Raw genomic sequence first — 17389 nt, 5'->3', positions numbered from 1 at the left:
CCCCCCCTGCTCCCTGTCCCTGACTGTCCCAACCCCTCTCCATACCCCTGCTCCCCTGACAGCCCCCCTGACAGTTCCCCCCCCCCCAAACTCCTGACCCATCCAACCTCCCCTCCCTGTGCCCTGACTAGGACCGGCTTGAAAGAGCCCAGGAATCGGGCTGCACTCCGGCCGGGGTTGCGGGGCTTGGAGCCAGGCCGGAGGTGCTCGGCCGGGGCTGGGCCGGCGCTGCTGGGGCCCGACCCGCCGGAGCCGGCACTGCTGGGGCCCAAGCCGGGCCAGGCCAGGGGTGCTCAGCTGAGGCTGGGCCGGCGCGCTTGGCCGGAACTAGGGCCGGCGCTGCTGGGGCCTGAGCCGGGCCGGGCCAGGGCTGCTCGGCCGGAACCGGGGTCGCCGCCCTGGGGCCGGAACCGGGGCCGGAGCCGCTGGGGCCGCGCCCTGGGGCCAGGGCCGCGCCTCCCCGGAGCTCTCCTCCTCGTGCCCCCTGGTCCCAGCTTACCTGCTGCTGCCTCCCGTTTGCCCCTGCTTCTTTTCAGACTTCCCGCAAAGATCTGATTCGCGGGAAGCAGGGGAGGGGGAGGAGCAGGTGGATGGAGCGTTCAGGGGAGGGGAGGAGGGGGAAGACTGCTGCGGGGCCGGACAGCTTGGTAAGGCTGCAGGGGATGGGGGGAGTCGGGAAGGGGCTTTGGGTGCCCAGCGGCACTTGGCCGCCGCTTTTCTGTCTATAAATAGCTGACCGAGGGGAAATCCCGGACATTTTTAGATTTTGAAAAATCCCCCCGGACGGCTATTTATAGACTGAAAAGCCGGACATGTCCGGGGAAATCCAGACATATGGTAGCCCTATCTTATTTTCCATTTGCACACGTTCCTTGGGCTAGGGAGCAGGCATTTTTAAAAGCTCTGTAAAAAGTGTAAAAAATATGATACTTTATACATCTTTTTAAAATAAAGATTAAAAAGGTTAGAGAAGGACAAATCATAAAGCATGTTTTTTTTAAGTTGGTTAATTTAAGCAAGCTGTGTCTTGCTCCAAGCAGAAACATAATTAAATATATAGAACTGTTATGGTGTGGCTGGAATAGCAGCCCCTTGTGGACCTTCCCAGGTGCGGGGGAAGGGAATAGGGCAGGAAGTCTCTGTCCCCTGCATCCACTGAGCATTCCTACAGTCTTAGCCCCTTTGGCGGGCTGGAGGAGCTTAGCCCCAAATGTTCCCAAGCAAAAAGTAAAGTCAACTCACTACTGGGGTCATCCCCCAGTGTCCAAAACAGTCGCTCTCTCCTGGGGGCTAAGTTCTTCTCCCCCAGTGGCTGCCCTGACTGTCAGGCCTGTTTCTCCACCAGCAAAGCTCCCGTCACACAGAGAGACAGAGCTCTGTCCTGTTGCCTCACCAGTCAAACCAGAACTAATACTATTTCTTGGGTTTTGTGGCATAACAGACTCATTTCTGAGTCTATGACCACCAGCCACTGTACTTCATATCTTGTTCATAACTTGCACCAGTACTCTTAAAAAATTGCAGAAGAGCTTTTTATATTGGGCCGCATTTTCCTTGTATTCTTGATAAATGTTGCAAGGAAAATGTTGTTACTTCAAGACCTCTGAGTTTTCTATAGAAACGCTTCCTTTCAGTGGTACAGTCTGTACAGTCCCAAAGGATATGATCTATCATTTCCTGGACCTTACATATTACAGATAATCCATTTTATATTTGTTAATTAGAAATGAACTACTAATTAATCCATTTAGAATTCTAAATAAAGCCACTTCACTCTTCCTCTCAGGGCCTTGGATTATATCAACATTTTCAAATGTTGGGCATACTTCTCGGAAATTTTTGCCCTTCGATTAATTTGCCTAGAGTTCTTGACATTCCTTCCTTAGCTCATTTTTGATTAGGTGTTTAAATTCTAGTTTTCTTACAGGGATTCCTAGGACAACTTATTCATGGCTAATAGTATTTTTTAACCTGTTTGTCCACCAATTCATTGCCTGTTATCCCTATGTGTGCTGGGATCCATGCTATGATTATGGCTATATTTAATTGTGCCAGTTTGGTTGTTAGCAGTAATATTTCATTAAGAATATCACTTCTGCTGGCAGGCACTGTAAATTGCCTACAGCCCTGATAAGGCATCAGACAGGGTGGTGACAGCTGGCCATACATCTAAAGCCCAATTTAGTGCTAGCATAATTCCTGTTAGCTCAGCGGTAAAGGTGGATAGAGTTAGCTAGCTTTATGAGTCACAGTGAGGGCACACAGGAACCTTTTGCCAATCTTTCTGTTCCTTCCTCTTTAGAGTCATCTGCATATACAGGTCTGTCGCATCTTATGCGCATTTAACATGCGCGAATTCAGCTTTACGAGGTCGGCAAAAACAAAACAAACAAAAAAACAAAAGAGAAAAATAACAATTTAAACACTGTTCCTGTAGTGCAGGCGATTCCACCCGCCATTACTCTCAATGTAATTTTGACTATATGCGGTTTTCGCTTTACGCGCTGACCGCGGAACGTAACCCCAGCTTAAGATGAGACAGACTTGTATTTGGCAACAGTGTCTCCACTTATCACAAATATATTGATTTGCTATATCTTGCATATTAATCGGTCTTCTTCTTTTATTTATTTCATAATATAATTGCATGTCTATCTCAGGGGGAATGGTTTTCCAGTGATAGAGTATTTTCCCATAGCTATAGATTTTGGTCTCTTTTAATCCTTTCTTTTCATTAAGATCCTTTATCCACTTCTATACCCTGCTTACATTAGGAATTTTGATTTTTTATTCTACCCAACCTCCATGTAGTTCCTAACAATCATTACATATTAGCTTTATGTTGTCAAATTCACTATTAACTAGTACTTTGGCCCAAAAGGTTAAGTCTAGGGGTTTCATTGTAAGTGTAATAGGTATTTCACTGACTATCTGTAGTACACACAGAGGTGAAGTAATGAAGGCACCACATGCAATACACAATGCCTGTGCTTGGATATGGTCTAGTTTTTTCAGATTTGTGCTGACTGCTGACCCAAAGGCCTGGCATCCATACGAGTCAATAATTAGTATAATTAGCACTCTGTAGCATTACCACCATTTTCTTATCCACTCCCTAGGATGTTCCAGAGATACTTTTAAGTAAGTTACTTCTACCTTTGCACTTAGCTTTAATATTTTCAGCTGAGTCTGATATCAAATATCACACCAAAGAATTTGTAATTTTTCACTATATTCATAGAACTATAGGTTGTATAGATATAACTTTGCATCTTTTTGGGTTGTCCTTGTTGTGAAGATCATTCCCTTAGGTTTGTCTATAGAGAATTTGAAACCCCACCTGTTTCCCGATTCCGCACTTCTCTTAACTGCATCAGTGATTCTTTTGGCGGTGCTTTATGGCACAGTCAGCAACAAATAGTGTGATCACTATTCCTATACTCATCTCCTTAGGGAGATAATTTATTATGATGTTAAAGAAGGTTGGGCTAATTACACTTCTTTGTGGAGTTCCATTTGCAGCTGAATATACATTGGAAAAAGCTTTCCTTATTTGGATTTGTATAGTTCTTTTGTTTAAGAAGTCCCTTATCTATCTGTGCATTTTTCCTATAATAGCCACGGACGCCACTTTATGAAGTAGTCCCTCTCTCTATATCGCATCATAGGTTTTTTCTATGGCCAGGAAGGTTACTATAATGAATTCTTTGGTTCTCGTGCATTTTTTGTGCTTCTATCTCTTTCCTTACAATGTGGACAATTGCACTCCTCTCTCTTCTGAACCCACTCTGTGTTCCATCTCTGAACCTATTTCTTGCTAGGTGCGCTAATAATCTCTCCATTACCAATCTTTCCATGGTTTTACCTAAACATGCTGTGATGGAAATTGTTCTGTATGCCTCAAGTCTTGAGCACAACTTATTCCGTTTTCTCACTGGGACAGTAATTGCATGTTTCCAGTCCTTAGGTATCAGCCCTGAATTGAGCCAGGTTCTCTCCTTTCATTCCGCCTCTAGGCTTGTCATTGGCTGCAGGTATAGCAGCGTGGGGCTAACGGGGCCCAAAGGCTCTCTTCAACATCTCCTCTGTTGGTGTGAGACCTCCCTGCTCCATCACACATCCCCCCACAACACCATTTGTGGTATGCCCCTTTCACATTGGTTCTTCCCCACCTCATGAAAAAAAAATCAGCATTCAGGTGGGTTCTTCCAGCCATGTGATGGATGCAGCAGGAGGACTAGAGGGACAGGTACCACCTCATAATTAGGAGGTTGGTTTCCTTCATGCGGTAGAGCCAACATAGTGGGGTATGGTTGGTGACTAAGGTGACGTGACCACCCAAAACATAGTCCCATTTCACTGCCAATGCCTCTCTTTTTTAAATTACAGGATGAACCCTCTCCCTTGGAAATAACTTTCAACAAAGGTAGAGGATAAGATGTTCATTTCCTTCCACAACCTGGAATAAAATGGTTTCTAATCCCACATCAGAGGCATCAGACTGTAGCAAGAATTCTCTCGTGAATTCAGGGTTCTACAAGATTGGCTCTTGGCAGAGGTGGGCCTTAAGGGTTTGAAAGGCCTCATCACAAGCCTTCTTCTACTTGATCTTCTTTAGGCTATTATTGTTAAGGCGATCCATAACAGGGGCTATAATTGTCAAAAATCTGGGAATAAGCCGTTGGTAGTATCCTGACAGTCCTAAGAAGTGGCTTGCCTGTTTCTTTGAATTGGGCATGGAGCACATCTGGAGGGCCTGGACCTTATCCACCACGGTTTGCATCTTGTCTTTTTACAGTGTGTACCTGAGGTAGGTAGTCTCATTCTTGCCAAGGTGATATTTAGCAGGGTTCACTCTCAGACTGACCACCTTGAGGGGTTGTAGTACAGCACTTACATGTTCTAGGTAGTCTTCCCAGCTCTGACTGTAGATCATGACGTTGCCCAGAGAGTAGGTTGTCACCTGCATTCTCCAACAATTTTGTAATGGCATGGCTGGAGTAGTGCCCCTGATGGACTTTTTCAGTGTCCTGAAGTGGCTGCAAGTCTCCCCAGCAGTGGGTGGAGAAAGTTTCTGTTCCCTGTGTCCACCGAGCACTCTTACAGTCTTAACCCCTTAGAAGGGCAATAGGGGCTTAGTCCAGAAATGTTCCCAAGCAAAAAGTGAAGTCAGCTCATAACTGCATCATCACCAGTGTACTTAACAGTTTCTTAGTTGAGCATCCCTCTCTCCTGGGGACTAGGGGCTTACAGAGCTGTAGGATGATAAGCCACTGGCTGACCCAGAGGCAACAAGTCACAGCCCTCTTTCCTGAACAGGGCATTTGCCACCATATTTTCTTTCCTCTTTATATAGAAGAAACTTTTTTTGTTACAGTCTTCAGGTCATAATATCAGAGGGGATCCATAATTTCACCTACAGAGTTGTTACAAATATTTCACAGTCACATAAATGACCAGTGTGTTATTAGATTTCAAACAATATATTACGTCACCTTTTAAATAAATATCATGACACCAGTGTGTGAGGTGTAATGACTATGGCAGGCCTGATGAGCTGCGGATACAGAATAGTGAACCATAAAAGGGCCTCTAAGTCACAGCTACTATACTCCCATGCCTGCTCTTAGGCATGGTTTTTTTGCTTGCCCCATTTGTACTTTCAAAATCCAGCAGAGGTGGCTTTCCTGTTTACGTTAAATGTGCATGTTTGCGTATCATAATTACATACAAAGGAATTATATTAAAGGAGAGTTATTCAGCTTATGAAGTCAAGCCCTCCAGAATTAACAAATGACAGACTTATGGTTGCTTGTGCAACATTAATTCTGCCTCTAGTGCATCTGACGTGTGCATTGCAGGAGGCAGGGGTCCTGTGGAAAAAATAGCTTGTGATCAATTTAATTAAAGACTACATCATAATGTATATGCACAAGAGGGCCAAATTAAGTTGCATGGGCAACTGTAAACTTCATTACTTTTGAGGGCTTGCCTTTGCAACCTAAATAACACTGTTTTAACATATCTGTTGTATTTTTTGATGAATAGGATGTACTAATCTAAGATTGATGTAGGAACCTTAATATTTAAATTTATTAAATTTTGTGTGCTTAATTTTCAACCATAACTTTTCACTAGGGCTGTTGATTAATTGCAGTTAACTCGTGATTAACTAAAAAAAAATTAATCGTGATTAATCGCACATTTATTTGCAATGTTAAACAATAGAATACTAATTAAAATGAATTAAATATTTGTGGATGTTTTTCTACATTTTCAAATACATTGATTTCAATTACAATACAGAATACAAAGTGTACAGTGCTCACTTGATATTATTATTTTTATTACATATATTTGCACTGTAAAATGATAAACAAAAGAAATAGCATTTTTCAGTTCAGCTTATAGAAGTATGATAGTGCAATCTCTTTATCATGAAAGTGCAACTAACAAATGTAGATTTTATTTGTTATATAACTGTACTAAAAATAAAACAATATAAAACTTTAGATCCTTAAAGTCCACTCAGTCCTACTTCTTGTTCAGCCAATCGCTCAGACGAACAAGTTTGTTTACTTTTAGGGGAGATAATGCTGTATTTTTACAGTGCAAATATTTGTAATAAAAATAATAATATAAAATGAGCACTGTACATGTTGTATTGTGTTGTAATTGAAATCAATATATTTGAAAATGTAGAAAATACCCCAAACTATTTAAATAAATGGTATTCTATTATTGTTTAACAGTGCGATTAATCCTGCATTTAAATTTTTTAATCGCTTGACAGCCCTACTTTCCCCTAACATTCGTTCTTGCATTTAGAATGTATCTGTATGCTCTTGTAGAAAGAGACCCAACCCCTTTCCTTTCCAGTAATAATAATACATAGCATATATATAATGTGTCACACATTTAAAGTATGGTATGGTATATTGCTACTTATTCCTCACAACTCCCTGTGAGATAGATGGATAAGTAATATTATCCCCATTGTACAGATTTGGGAATCTGAGTCAGAAAGATGAAGCCACTTGTCCAAGGTCACACAGTGTGACAGTGACAGACATCTTAGAAGGGAATATGGGTATAGCTTGGAAATGATAGATCATATCCTTTGTGACTTTACAGCCTGTACCACTGAAAGGAGGTGTTTCTATAGAAAACTCAGAGGTCTTAAAGTAACAACATTTTCCTTGCAACATTTACCAAGAATACAAGGAAAATGCGGCCCAATATAAAAAGCTCTTCTGCAATTTTTTACGAATACCGGTGCAAGTTATGAACAAGATATGAAGTACAGTGGCTGGTGGTCATAGACTCAGAAATGAGTCTGTTATGCCACAAAACTCAAGAAATAGTATTAGTTCTGGTTTGACTGGTGAGGCAACAGGACAGAGCTCTGTCTCTCTGTGTGACGGGAGCTTTGCTGGTGGAGAAACAGGCCTGACAGTCAGGGCAGCCACTGGGGGAGAAGAACTTTGAAAATATGGTGCATACAAAATGCTGTCTTCCAAAGACAAACAAATGTGTTCTTTAGAAGTCATCTAAATTGTATTAAGGCCTCTTCCCTAATTGTCTTCCTCACAGACACAACATAAGAGAGAAACCCTTCAGATCATATGCATTAGGATTTTTTGTGGCATGGTGAGCTTGGTAAAATGAATGAGTAGCTTTCATTGTGAGCCATGATTTATCTATTCCTGTTTCTACACATAGTGGACTCTGATCACCACACCCTGCAGCAGTACTGGACTCTAGATTGCTTGACATAAAAAAAATCATGTCTAAGAGAATAAAATCAGTGCTAGCAATTCATTTGGCGCAGGCTAATGGGTGATGTTTATTTTGCCCGTACTGACAATTGCCTAGAGCAGTGGTTTTCAAACTGCGGGTCGTGACCCATTACTGGGTCACGGAATGTAAGGCACTGGGTCATTAAAAGTCCCATCAGCGGTGCTGCCCAGCTAAGGCAGGCTAGCTCCTACCTGTTCTGACACCACGCTGTGCTCCTGGAAGCTGTCAGCAGCAGGTCTGGCTCCTAGGCAGAGTGGCCATGGGGCTCCATGCGCCGCCCCTGCCCCGAGCACCAGCTCCACCCTCCTGGCCAATGGGAGCTGGGGGTGGGGGGGAAGCGGTGCCTGCAGGTGAGAGCCACGTGGAGCCACTTGCGCACCTCCGCCTAGGAGCTGGACCTGCTGCTGGCCGCTTCCGGTCAGTGGTGCCAAGAGAGGCAGGAAGCGTGCCTAACCACCCCCGCTGTGCCACTGACCAGGAGCCACCCGAGGTAAGCCCCAATTCCCTGCCCCAGCCCCGCCAAACCCCTCATCCTTGGCCCCACCCCAGAACCTGCACTCCCAGCCCAGAGCCCTGATCCCCTCCTGGACTCCAACCCCCTGTCCTAAGCTCCCTCCTACACCCTGAATCTCCCATTCCTGGCCCCATCCCGCAGCCCTCGCCTAAACCCTCTGCCCCAGCCCTTAGCCCCTCCCACACCCCTCATCCCCAGCTCCATTGGGTCATGGGCATCAACAATTTCCTTTAACTGGGTCGCCAGAAAAAACATTTGAAAACCACTGCACTAGAGGGACAAGGTGCCTGTCTTACAAAGGTGCATCACTGAGTGGATAGGTGACCACATATGTTTGAAGAAATAGAAGACAAAGCTTACTTTTACAAAACAGCATCTGTATTAGTTTATTTATGATGCAAACTTACACCCTGTATAAAATTATGTACACATAATGTACACAGGGTATGAGTATGACCCTATGCATGGTTGCTGTTGTAATCAGGGCCGGCTCCAGGCACCAGCCTGGCAAGCAGGTGCTTGGGGCAGCCACTCCGGAGTGGGGCGGCACATCCAGCTATTCGGCGGCAATTTGGCGGACGGTCCCTCACTCCCGCTCGGAGCGAAGGACCTCCCGCCGAATTGCCGCCGCAGATCGCGATCAGGGCTTTTTTTTTTTGGCTGCTTGGAGCGGCCAAAACCCTGGAGCTGGCCCTGGTTGTAATGTGAACAAAGTACACCCTATTGCTAAAGGATATGGGGTCATTGGTTTAGATATAAAAAACAGAATATACTTCAGCATGAGCTTATGATTGCTCTCAATTCTGATTCAAGATCAATGCAGCATGTACTGGTACTCCCATCACCTGGCACATCTGCAGCATGGTGATACTGGCTATGGCCATGTTAGCTTTTGCTGCTGTTGGTTGTTTTGCTGCAGACATTCCTTTCTGTTGCCAACTCTTGTGATTTTTGCAGCCAGTCTTGGAGTATTAAGCATCTTAAAAAACTCCAGCTCCTGAGAGTCACGGGAAGTTTTCATTGATAATAAATGAAAGTTTCTCATTGTGGTGCTAAACTTGAAAAAAAGCCCTGCCCCCCCCGCACAAAAGTCAAATTAAAAGACCGTAACAGCGATTATTATTAAAAAACTTTCTTGATTTTGAATGCTTGGGCTTGGCAATATGGGTTCCCCACCCAGCCAGTGAAGTTGACTTGAGGTCTCCAGAGGCTCAGGAGGTGGGGGTGCCATGCACGGAAGGATCTCCTGGGCACAAACGTGAACTCTCGGCTTGCTGGGGCTGGGCAACACTTGGCGAGAAGGCGGTTCTATGGCAGCAGGGCCAGGGATACCCCGGCGGGACGAGGAATCGGTAATAACCAGGCTGGGAAGCAGGGCCAACCATAGCGCCCCGCCCCGAGCGGCTCCCCCACCTTAGGACACAGCAAAACCCTCCAGGCGGGAGACAGCTCCGCCCCCAGCGGTGGCCGCAGTATAACACGGAGCAGGCGGGGGCTCGTGCCCTTTGATCGCAGAGCGGCCGTAGCACAGGGATCAGCAGAAGCTCCACCCACATCAGGATAGGGGCGGGGATAGAACGCGGCACGCGGGCGACGTACTTGCCGGCCGCGCGGTGATTGGCGGAGCCGTGCGCTGACTGGGGGCGGCGCTTGCGCTGGCGGTGGCGCTGGCGGGAGATTGCAGCATGGCGTCGGCGGCGCCTGTCCCTGCGGGGGAGTCGCTGTGGCCGGAGGGCTCGGGCGCCGAGGGCGGGTTCGTGCGCGCGGTCCTGGCGCTGCCCGACAAGCCCGACACCACCGTGCGCTTCTTCGAGCGCGGCGAGCACTATACGGTGCATGGCGGGGACGCGCAGCTGGCCGCCCGCGAGCTCTTCCGCACCCGCGGCGTCATCCGGCTACTGGCGGGGGGCCCAGGTACTGGCGCGGGGTCCGGCTGCGGGGGCCCGGCATGGCGGCGGTGTGCGGGCCTGTCCGGGCCGGGGCGGTAGCCGATCTGGGGGGAATCTCGGGGGGGGTTAGGCCAAGGGCCGGGGCGTAGGGTGGGTGTCCCTGTGCTTGGGGACACTGGGGTCTTGTGTGTGACTGTAGTTGTAGGTTAGGATGTGCTGGGCTCAGCAGTAGAGTCTCCCCTGTAGGTGCTGCTCACAGGGTAACTGTGAAAGGACGTGGGGTGGGCGTCCTGCCTAATGCTTTGACCACTTGCCCCCAGGTCAGTCCTGAGCCGTTCTCTGCTGGCCGCACAACTTCTACATACCCATTTGTTATCGTTATTTTGTTACAGTAGCACTTTGCTTCCCTCCCTGCACCTCGCTGATTAAGTGAACCTGCCCCTCTTCTCGTCTGGTGTGGGTTTGCTTTTGGCTCTTAAATGTGCTCCAGAACCTTCTGATTAGCTGTCAAGGCCCCAGTTTTGAACATGCCTGCTGCTGGTGCATAGGATTGTGGGTCATGGTTGAAATTTGAGGGACTCGCTGTATGTGACTGAGCAGAAAGTGTGACCTCAGTCATGTTATGTATGCCTTTTTAACTATTTAGGAAGCTTCAACAGGACTATAAATTTTTGCTGTGTCAGTATTGGGGACTAAACAATCATTACAACAGATTTGAAATAAAAATAAAATGTTTGGCTCCAAGCTAAGAAGATTGGCTACCACTGCTTTAGATGTATAACTTTAGATACCCAAGCAAGAAAACTTTGTCGTAAATTCACATAAGCACTCCTCTTTGCCTTTCTCGTAATCCTAGAGTGATAGGACACTTGGAATTAAATGGTTCCTAATGTATCCAGCCAATTGTGTAATGCAGGGGTGGGCAAACTTTTTGGTCTGAGGGCCACATCTGGATGGGGAAATTGCATGTAGGGCCATGACTGTAGGGCTGGGGTGTAGGAGGGAGGGCAGGGGGTGGGGTGCAGGAGGGGGTGTGGAGTGCAGGAAGAGGCTCAGGGCAGGGGGTGGGGGTGGGGGTTGAGGTGCAGGAGGAGTGCAGCTGGGGGCTGGGGTGCAGGAGGGGTGCGGCAGGGAGTTGGGGTGCAGGGTGCAGGAAGGGTCCGGGGTGCAGGCTCTGGCCCTGCTTACCTGGAGTGGCACCAGGGTGGCAGCGGGGCTAAGACAGGCTCCCTGCCTGCCCTGGCCCCGAACTGCGCCACTCCTGGAAGCGGCCGGTACCATGTCCCTGTGGCCCCTGGGGGGTGGGGGGGAGAGAGGGTTCTGCGCACTGCCCTCGCTTGTGGGTACCTCCCCTGAAGCTCCCATTGGCTGCGGTTCCCCGTTCTTGAACAATGGGAGCTGGGGGGGTGGGGGCGGTGCCTGCAGGTGAGGGCAGCACACAGAGCCCTCTACACCCTCCCCGCCCGTCTTCCCTCAGGGGCTGCAGGGACGTGGTGCCAGATGGTATAGTGCAGTGTTACAGCATGATTGGCAATATTTTTAATGCCCCTTCTCCCCCACGTGGTAATAACTAACCAACATGCTTTGAGGCATAGGCAGTCCAGGTACTGTCGTCTCTAGTGGCTGTAACTGTGAATTCCCTTTTGTGAATTGCATTAGGCTGTTTGCCAAGTAATGCCTTGCAGCAATGAATTTAGCATGTTAATTATATAGTGCATAAATTTTTTCTGTTCCCTCCCTGTTTTACTTACACTGTGAGCATCTAGATAAGCCCAGAGAAAATGATATCCAGAAAATACTTCAGTGTGAGAGGCAAACTTAGGCCATGTCTACACTGACAGAGTTTTTTCACTGAAAGTTTGGTTGATGATCAAAAACGTGCTAAAAGAAAATTCTTGTTGCATGTCCACACTGTCTTCCTCTGTCAGCAGAGTGCATCCACACTTGGGGCAATAGCATCGACAGTGAGAGTAATGCACTATGGGTAGCTATCCCACAGTTCAGCTCTCTGCCTTCTGCCGCTAGGTCTTATGGGAAGGCGGAGTGGATCGCAGCACATCATGAGTCTGGGCTCAGTGTCCCATAATGCATTGCTTTCCATCCCAGCATTCCATGTGCTTCTGTCTTTGGCTCAAGGCATTTTTCAGTGTCCCTTGTTTTCTACTCGCCACAGCATCTGTCTTAAAGGATGGATCCCGCACTGCTATCAAATGCTCTTCTAGCTATCAGTAGCACATTGTGAATGGCAGTGTAGTTAATCGTGACGTTCCGATCTCAGCAGGATTCACAGTTGCCTGACCTGCTGTGCGCCATGGATAGAAGCAATACCAGATAACTTTTAGCATTCATGGAACCGCTGAACAAGGTGGACTGTCGCTTTTGGGCACGAGAACCTAGCACTGAGTGGTGGGATTGCATCGTTATGCAGATCTGGGATGACAAGCAGTGTCTGCAGAACTTTTGGATGAGGAAAGCCACCTTCCTGGAATTGTGTGCTGAGCTGGCCCCAGCCCTGCGGCGCAGGGACACCCCCCAAATGAGAGGTGCTCTCTCAGTGCATAAACTAATGGTGACGGCAGTGTGGAAGTTAGCGACTCCAGACTGCTACCAGTTGGTCGCAAATCAATTTGGAGTTGGGAAGTCAACCTTTGAGGCTTTGGTAACACAAGTGTGCAAGGCCATTAATAGCATCCTGCTATGAAGGGCCACGACTATTGGCACGTAAAATAGTAGATGGCTTTGCAGAAATGGGTTTCCCTAACTGTGGAGGAGCGATAGATGAGACACACATTCCAATTTTGGCATTCCAATTTCGGACAACCTTGCAACAGTTTACATCAATAGTAAGGGGTACTTCTCCATGGTGTTGTAGGCGCTTGTGGATCACCACAGGCGTTTCACTGACGTCAATACGGGGTGGTTTAGAAAGGTGCATGAAGCACATATCTTTGGGAACATCGGCCTGTACAGAAAGTTGCAAGCGGGGCTTTCTTTCCAGACCAGAAGATTACAGTAGGAGATGTTGAAATGCCCACAGTGATTCTGGGAGACCTGGCATACCCCTTAATGCCATGGCTCATGAAGCCTTACACGGGAAACCTAAATAGCAATAAGGAGCAATTCAACAATAGGTTCAGTAGCTGCAGGATGGCCGGGGAATGTGTGTTTGGCAGATTAAAGGTGCGCCAGTGATGCCTTTATGGCAAGTTAGCCCTCAATGAGGATATTTCCATGATCGTAGCTGCGTGTTGCACGTTGCACAATATTTGTGAAGGTAAGGGGGAAAAGTTTGCTCAGGGTGGACTGCTGAGGGAGAATGCCTGACTGCTGCTTTTGAGCAGCCAGATACCAGGGCTATTAGAAGGGCTCACAACAGGAGGAAATTCGAATCAGAGAGGCTTTGAGGCAACACTTTGAAGATGAGAATCAGTAATGTATGTTGCTATGCTCTGGACTACAATGCTTAATGAAATAGAGTTTTGCAAGGAAGCACTTGTGATTTTTTTGTGGCCTACGATTCAGTGTAAGCTAATGATTTAACTGCTTGTTTATTTGTTGCTGCCATGTGTTACCACAATTTGCAGGAAACAGAGTTCTTCTTCAAAAAACTTTGCTTTTATTGCAGAAAAAAATACAGCACCACCCACAATTGCTGGGGCGAGTGGAGGTATCAGAGGAGGGCCGACTTTCAGAGCTGTGCATAAGTCCAACTACCATTAGAAAAGATGTCAGTGGGGGTGGAGTGAGTGGGAAAGCAAGAAGTCCCAGACAGCGGAAAGGAATTCACGGGTGGAGTTTGGGGAAGGCATAGGAAAGAGTTCTGAATATGCTGACGGGGAGGGAAGGCAAGCCTCTGCTCAGTTTGGAGCATTATGAAGGACTGTAGCGTCTTGGTTTGCTTCTCCATGACTTTTATCATCCTCTCCATTGCATCCCTATTGTAAGCCTCATATTCTTCTCTGTCCTGCCTTTCGATTTCCCTCCACTGCCTGTGTTCTCTGTTTTCTGCATCTGAGCATTGAATGACCTCCTGGAACGTCTCTTCTTTGCTCCATCTTGGGCCCTTTCTTATCTGGCGGAGGTGCTCCGCCCGTGTGTAGAGGGTGCCTTGGAAGGCCACATCTGCAGAAGCACAAGGAACAATACACAGAAGCATGATTAAGTACACACACAGCATTGAAACAGTACAGTAAAATACACCTCTATTAACACACAAATCACTTTCTCACTGACCCTTGATGAGCACACATGCTGGCGAACAACCCAAGCATGGTGAGTTTATCCCAGGGCGAGGGACATTCTACATCAGGACAAAATCAATATGAAAGGGTCGCGGTGCAGTCGACTACGGATAGTATTCTAAATTTCGCACCCTTTTCTACAGACGGGGGGTCATGGTAGCAGATATCTCACTCCTGAGAGGAAGCAAGGGTACATCTACTACACGCTTGCGGCTTCCGTCCCGGTCCCTATGCCGCTCGCCTGTGTGCTGCTTTGGCCCTGCGCAAGTGATTGCACAATGATGCGGGAAAGTTTCCTTCAATGGGAAAAGGAACAAAGTAGCTCTGCCAAGGAACCTTTGGCAGAGGATTGGCGAGTATGTCCAGGAAAGTTTCCTAGAGATCTCTCTGGAGGATTCCCGTGAAATCTTGGTGTGCATCAACACCCTGTTCTGCCATACTGCTTAGCTGCACAGGAAAAATGTCCAGCACATAGAAACACAGCCAGCCCTGTACATTTCTATGCCCTCAACCCACCTCTGCACTTCACAAAGCAAAACCACTTACCAGGGTCTCCTCTCATCCATGGGGCTATTGGTGGTGGAGGTGGGGTCACCACTGAAGATAGCATCCAACTCCTTATAAAAATGGCAGGTCTGGGGCACAGCACCAGAGCAGGGGTTTGCCTCCCTTGCCTTCTGGTATGTGTGCCTCAGCTCCTTTATCTTTGCTCTACTCTGCAGCATGTCCCAATCATAGCTCTTTTTGCCCCAGCTTCATGAAATTTGCCTGTAGGTATTGAAATTCCTATAGCTAGAGCACAGTTGGGACTGCACAGCCTCCTCTCTTCAAATACTGAGCAGATCCAGCAGCTCCGCATTGGTCCAAGTGGGAGAGCGTTTGCTGTATGGAACAAGATCAGCTGGGGAGATGCAATGTGAGCTCTCCATGCTGAGCAAATAGGAAGTTGAATTTCAAAAATTCCCGGGGCTTTAAAGGAGGAGGGGCGAACAGTTGCTTACCTGGCTGTAGGGCAGCAGAGTTGACTGCTGACCAGGGTGGTCAGGATGGGCATTGTGGGACACCTTCTGGAGGCCAATTACAGCGATAAAATAAAGTGCGGTGTCTATACAGGCATTTTGGTGATGCAACTTTTGTAAAAAGCCCTATGACTCTTGTTGAGGTGGTTATATTTTGTCACCAAAAGTGGCATTGCAGTGTGTAAACCTCTACTGTTTCACTGCCAAAAGCTGCCTTTTGCCGACGAAACTCTGCATTGTAGACAAGGCCTTAATATTGTGTTTGATCAGGAATTGCTTTAAGTACAGTGTAATGTTACTAATTCACATTTAGTAAAATAAATCTGAATGGCACAGTCACAATAGTGTTAGTAATTTTTCCCTCATTTGTATCAAGAGGGAAAACATTGTTCTGTAATACATGGCTAAACTTTGACCTTTTTCCATTTGCGCTGTGAAGACTTATTGAGCTTGACAGCGTATTACAAATTCTAAAGCTTGTAAAGATTCAAATCCATAAGATATGCATGCATTTATATTCTTCCTTAGTTCCAGGTTTAAACTCAACCAAAACTTAACTCTTGAGTATCAGCTACAGTATTAAAATGCCCTAAACTATCACTTTTTTTGTTTGAATGAAGGTCACATGTAAAATTTCATTCACACATTCATCGTGTGCTGCAGATAACATCTTTTAATTGTCTGCTTTAGTTTTACTTTAAATACTAAACATCATACAGTATGAGCAATCCTGCATTGGCAGAGAGCGAGCTTAACAGTGCATGTTTTCATTTCCTCTGATTCCAATGGAACTCATTTGTATGGCTACTTGTTTTCTTCATTCAGAACTCAACTATCTAAAATCCTGCTAGAGCTGTAAGATTTGTATGATAAGTGGGTCTTATACTTAATAAAGATAAATTTCTATCAACATAAAAAGAAGAGAAAAGCTTCAAATTTGGTGGACTTAAACAAGAGTAAAAACAAGAATGTTGTCAGCTACACATTGTTTCCTTAGGCTAGTGGGCTTTATGGTGATGTACAGGGTTTTTTTGAGTTAATGTGCATTCTATCTATCGATCTAAAAAGTAGATCAATTTTCTAGATTAGTGAAAATTTTTGAAATGGACTTGGTTTCTTTCTGGGTAAATCAAGTTTTCTACAGAATCTGTATCTGTTCTTAACACTTGGAAATCCACATATTCTTTACAATTAAGTGAGATGTTTTTATTTTGATTCTTGGAATTTATGTGCTTGTTTCTTTCTTGCTTGTCAAAATAATACTGTATCCTCTAGTCTAAAGGTTATTAAATTTATCCTTTACAGAGCTCTCAATTACAGAATGTATGTAAGAAAACCAATAGTTATGTTTACTTTTCAAATATTTTATTCTCTTTTCCTTTTCCTGTAGGCAATCAAAAACTCGAGAGTGTTGTGCTTAGTAAAATGAACTTTGAATCTTTTCTGAGAGATCTACTTCTGGTTCGTCAGTACAGAGTTGAAATTTACAAGAACAAAGCAGGAAGTAAATCTACCAAAGAGAATGACTGGTATTTGGCATACAAGGTACAATTTTCTATCTCCATATATGATCAAAGTGGAAAAAATGCAGATGTTTACTATACTTCTATTCGTCCAATTTCAAACTTTCTTACAGGCTTTCAGTGCCTCCAATTGTCCATATGATTTTGGAGTGGGGGGGGGGGGGGGGGGCAGAGGGAGGATGTCAGCCATCTTTTTGTATGTCCCAACATTTCCCCACTACTCCAGTGTGGGTGGATCCTACACTGCAGATGTGCCATATGATGCTCTAAGGGGAGCTTCAGGACAACTGACTTCGGTATGGCTAGAGGTTTAAATTCATAATTTTTTTCTGCAAGTATAGTCTTAATAGTTTGAAAAGTTAGAACCCTGTCTATTTTATGTACTGCAAGCATGGTGTATTTC

General features: G+C 46.1%; 1 protein-coding gene across 2 annotated transcripts in view; it reads left to right on the top strand.

The window, feature by feature from the left end:
- Positions 1–9965: 9965 nt before the first annotated feature.
- The window catches only part of MSH2 (mutS homolog 2), a 104678-nt gene continuing 97254 nt past the window's right edge, over positions 9966–17389 (top strand). For both annotated transcript variants that reach the window (XM_054022713.1, XM_054022712.1), the window contains exons 1-2: positions 9966–10228; positions 16854–17008. In XM_054022713.1, coding sequence (XP_053878688.1) covers positions 10000–10228; positions 16854–17008 — 384 coding nt within the window. In that variant the 5' untranslated portion in view covers positions 9966–9999. The remainder of the gene's footprint in view (positions 10229–16853; positions 17009–17389) is intronic.

This window comes from Malaclemys terrapin, chromosome 3 (assembly GCF_027887155.1).
Source record: "Malaclemys terrapin pileata isolate rMalTer1 chromosome 3, rMalTer1.hap1, whole genome shotgun sequence".
NCBI lineage: Eukaryota > Metazoa > Chordata > Testudines > Emydidae > Malaclemys > Malaclemys terrapin.
This window is presented reverse-complemented; position numbering and strand designations above follow the sequence as displayed.